We start from the raw sequence: 4118 nt of genomic DNA, 5'->3' as shown, positions 1-4118 counted from the left end.
GTCACCTGCAATATCTCTGACTTGGTTGAGAATTGCAGTACCAGCACTCGGGTTCTACGTAAAGTGGTCTGTCGAATGAAGGCAGTAGCGACTGTTATTACTAGATCGGACAAGCACTGCAAAAACCAATCAATAAGATGGACAGGCATGACAGTTGGCCTTGGGTGCATCAAACCCCACTTTTCGCACATAAAACATATTATACGCTCACTTCTGAGTCCTGACATACACCCAACTACTAATGTTTGCTTTGATTTACACCTTAAACAGACACTAAGTACTACGATCGAATGCATTGCGCCTTCACTTCATATGTTGGTTTCCACCATTAGCCATTAGAATTCGAAATCCTGTTCAGAGTGTGCAAAAGCCTTGTAAAGGATGTTATAAGGAATGAATTATGGGACAATAAGTGTGCTGTCCACTTTGTTCTTTCAGCTAATCCATAATTAGTGAATACTACCCTCCGTAGAGGATTCTTTTGATCCATTACTTAAAGATCACCTGCCCGCAGAAAACAAGGCTTTACAGTTGTTCAGTCTGGAATACACAAGTTGCAGATATGCCGCATTAAGAAAAGCCCAAACTTTTGAAATTTCTGATGAACTTTAGATCTCAAATTTCAGAAAGTTCAGTAAAATAATGCTTGGATAACAGCTACCATTCAGACCCGTTACTGTTACATTCAGAAATCTACCTAATTTGATTCCTTTTAGTTTTAACTATGTATATTTTCAGCAGATCAGTTTTTATGGTGTATATTTTTCAGTTGACATGTTGGATCAAATTCAGTGCCATCAGAAAGAGGACCTTCTCTTTTTAACAATAGATCACTGATTCTTCTTATCCAAAAGGACCATTGAAAATAGATACAGTTAAAATCAAAAGCAATCATAAAGTTCTTTATGAACTGTAAATAAACTCAGGCCAACAATTTTGTTTGTGTCCAAAACCAATCTCATAACATTATTTCAGCAACCATTCAATTCCCACATGATTTCAACAAGTAAAATTCTGTCTGTTAATTATATGGGCAATCCTCTTTTCACAGAACTAAACACAAGTTCAATATACAGTTACTGAAATCAAATACAGTCAGTCCCTAATGCATTGATGGGCGGGTTAAACATGTACCAAGTATAAATTCTAATTAAGAATCAGATGTATGGCAATCACTGTATTTTTTGGGCAGAATGAGAGACAGTCCCGAACTCAGAATCCATTCTTATTCAGCAAAAAACAAGCATCTAGCTAGCTAGTTATAGTCAACAAAAAGAATTATACCACTTTGCACACCAGCACCGCACTATATTTCAACACCTTCCCCATACAAATATCTGTTGTACCTGTAACCCTATTTCGTCGTCTTCTTCTTCTTCTTCTTTTTAGTTTACAACCAATAAATAAAAAATCTGGAATCCTAATCAGTAGCGAAAAATCGTCAGGAGAAAAGACAGCAGCAGCTTGACACAAATAATAACTAGGGGCACCTCGAACTTATATGACTCGATCCTGAGCTCCTCGCTCGCAGATGCATATTGTTAAAAAGAAATCCCATATTGAACTGTTGTTGCATTTGAGTGAGTCAGTGAGTCGGGGATGAACAAATCCCATATGTTAGAGAGCCATGACCAATTTTCATTCAAACTCTATAGACCAAATTTGCGCACTTATGAGAAAAAAAGAAAAGGGAAAAAAGATCAAGAAAAGACTATTGAGAGTTATTATCTTGGCGCTCTTCTCGGGCTCCGGATCCGATGGAGTGATGGTCTGAACTGCTGTTACTGATCGCCCGGTCATTGAAAGAATTCAGAGCAGCAAGCATTCCCAAATGACCACTTTCACCCGATCCATTCCCTCCTCCTCCCCCACCTCCTAATCCGAGCCCAGTAGGTGGCAACTGCTGCGACCCACCAGACCCGCCAGACCCACCTTGCATGAGCATCGACCCGAACGGAATGTGTCCAAGCCCAGCACCAGCCCCCGCACCCCCACCCGCACCCGAATTCAGATTTATAGGCCTGGGCATAAAGTGAAGTCCTCCAGTAGACATAGAAGTTCTGTACATTGTCCCACCTGATGAACCCGGGAATGTCCAGATAGGATCTGATGGCCCGTGTCCCATGACACCCGCCGTCGGCGGTAGCATCCAGAATGCACCGGGCATGTTTTGTGCAGTATTTGACAACCCAGTTGCAGGAGTAACTGCCCACATAGCCCCCGCTGCGGATTGTTGCTGCAAGCTCTTCAACTGCAGCTCTTCTCTCAGCCTTTTTCTCGAGTTCCCACAATCCGGGTCGAAATGATGCTGCTGTGGTTGTTGTTGTTGTTGTTGCTGCTGCTGTTGGTCCGGGTCGTTTATCAAATTCTCCAGCACGCCCGTTTGATCCGTGTGGTGCCCAATTCCTAACAGACTCATACCCTGAGACCTCGTATGATCCTCAACCGCCGATCTCTCCCACTCCGTCCGTGATCGAATCTGGTCCAACCGCGACGCCACGCTCGCGTTCAGATTCAACGACCCGGCATGGAAATTATACGGCGGTTTCAATGGCGCCGACATGCTTGCATTGGAGCTCCGCATCGAGACATTCAAGGTGTGGAAATTGGCCGGGATTGTGCCAGTTCCCGTCGCTGCAATCACCGCCGGTTCTGCCTGCTGGAGCAGCCATTCTATCGTCTCCCCGTCTGATTTGTGCCCCAGTTCTCTCGTCAGCTGAAAAACCCTCGCCGCACAAGTCGCCGGCATCCGAATTCGCCGCCCCCGGCCGTCCACCTTTGTGTGGCGATCCTTGGTCGACGCCCGCTTCGCCGGCGGTTTCTTCGCCGGGTCGACATTCACAACCGCGCTGGACTCCACGGTGGTCCGGGGCACAATTGCGGTCTCCAGATTGTTGTTATTGCTGCTGTGATTATTGTTGGTGTTACTACTATTATCATTACATAGCTTGGCAGACATGGCCAATGAAGCATCCACCTGTGAAGGACCCAAAGCCATGGGCTGTGTGAAATACCCTCCTTCCTGATCACGATCCTGAACAGTACTGTAACCCACCATCCCTCCTCCCACTCGTTCCTTGTATGACAGAAGCTGCAAAGGTTGCATTCCGGGCTCCAAATTCAACTTGCCTCGGCCCCCATTGTCTCCAGATTCCATACTAGGATGACGATCCCAATTCCTGCAGATTCCCGACACACGACATTCAGCCTACTCCTCAGATGACGATCCCTTAATGCTGCATCAATTGTCCCACAAATATGACCCAACCCCAACCCCAATCCCAATTCAAATCAAATTCCCCTTCGACGAATCTGAATCACCCTCGTCCCCCTTCCTTAGCCATGCCCACGAAGAACGACTCCACTCTACCCTTGTTCCTGCAACTGCCTGCCTGCCTTGATCAAAAACCCTAATCTTTCTTACTGATAAGAAAAGAGGGATGAGTGCCCAGTAAGTCTCCTCTCCTGCTACGGAAACCAACATAATCTTATAGGACACATGGATAATAATAATGTTTAGACCAAAGGCGGGATGGGGATGATCACGGTCATCTGAAAAGCTCCTTCTCCCTCTCTCCTTTCTCCTTTCTCCTTTCTCCTTCTCCCGCCTGTGTAACAGTGAAAAGAAGAAGATGGGTGTAACACTGTTGGCCTTACGCCGTGTACTACTGGCTGTGTGTCAGAGTCTCCACGTGCGGGCTCTTTATCAAGGATTACGATTCCAGAACTCATTCTCTATGTCCTCCAGATGGGATTGGCAACCCTCTCTTTGCCACATTCAATTCTATCAAGTGGGTCTCTCTTACATTATGAGTGCGCCCAGCCCGGGCCCGGCTCCCCGCCAAAATGATTGCTTCCCTTGCTTTTTTTCCCTCTACCAAGTGCCTGCCTGCCTGCCCGCCTGCCCGCCTGCCGGGCCAGGACCAGCTCGCACCTGCACAGTTTTCTTCTGGCAAGCATTAACTTACAATAATACAACAATTGCCCACTACGTATTTTGCCCATCTTCAGTCACTTTTAAAGTATATTAGCTCATTTTTTTTTTTACTTGATCATTTAAATTCTTTATTGTCAACTTGATCATGTACACATTTTTTATTGTTATTATTTCGAATCAA

At 45.5% G+C, this 4118-nt stretch overlaps 1 protein-coding gene across 1 annotated transcript; it reads right to left on the bottom strand.

The window, feature by feature from the left end:
* Window positions 1-1194: 1194 nt before the first annotated feature.
* LOC131079882 (transcription factor TCP23) lies at window positions 1195-3908 on the bottom strand. Its single transcript, XM_058017924.2, has one exon. It carries the CDS (start codon window positions 3155-3157, stop codon window positions 1712-1714), a length of 1446 nt encoding a protein of 481 aa, XP_057873907.1. The 5' UTR covers window positions 3158-3908; the 3' UTR covers window positions 1195-1711.
* Window positions 3909-4118: the final 210 nt, after the last annotated feature.

The sequence above is a fragment of the Cryptomeria japonica genome, chromosome 10 (genome assembly GCF_030272615.1).
Source record: "Cryptomeria japonica chromosome 10, Sugi_1.0, whole genome shotgun sequence".
Classification (NCBI taxonomy): domain Eukaryota; kingdom Viridiplantae; phylum Streptophyta; class Pinopsida; order Cupressales; family Cupressaceae; genus Cryptomeria; species Cryptomeria japonica.
The sequence above is the reverse complement of the archived record's forward strand: the minus strand, read 5'-3'. Positions and strand labels throughout refer to the sequence as shown.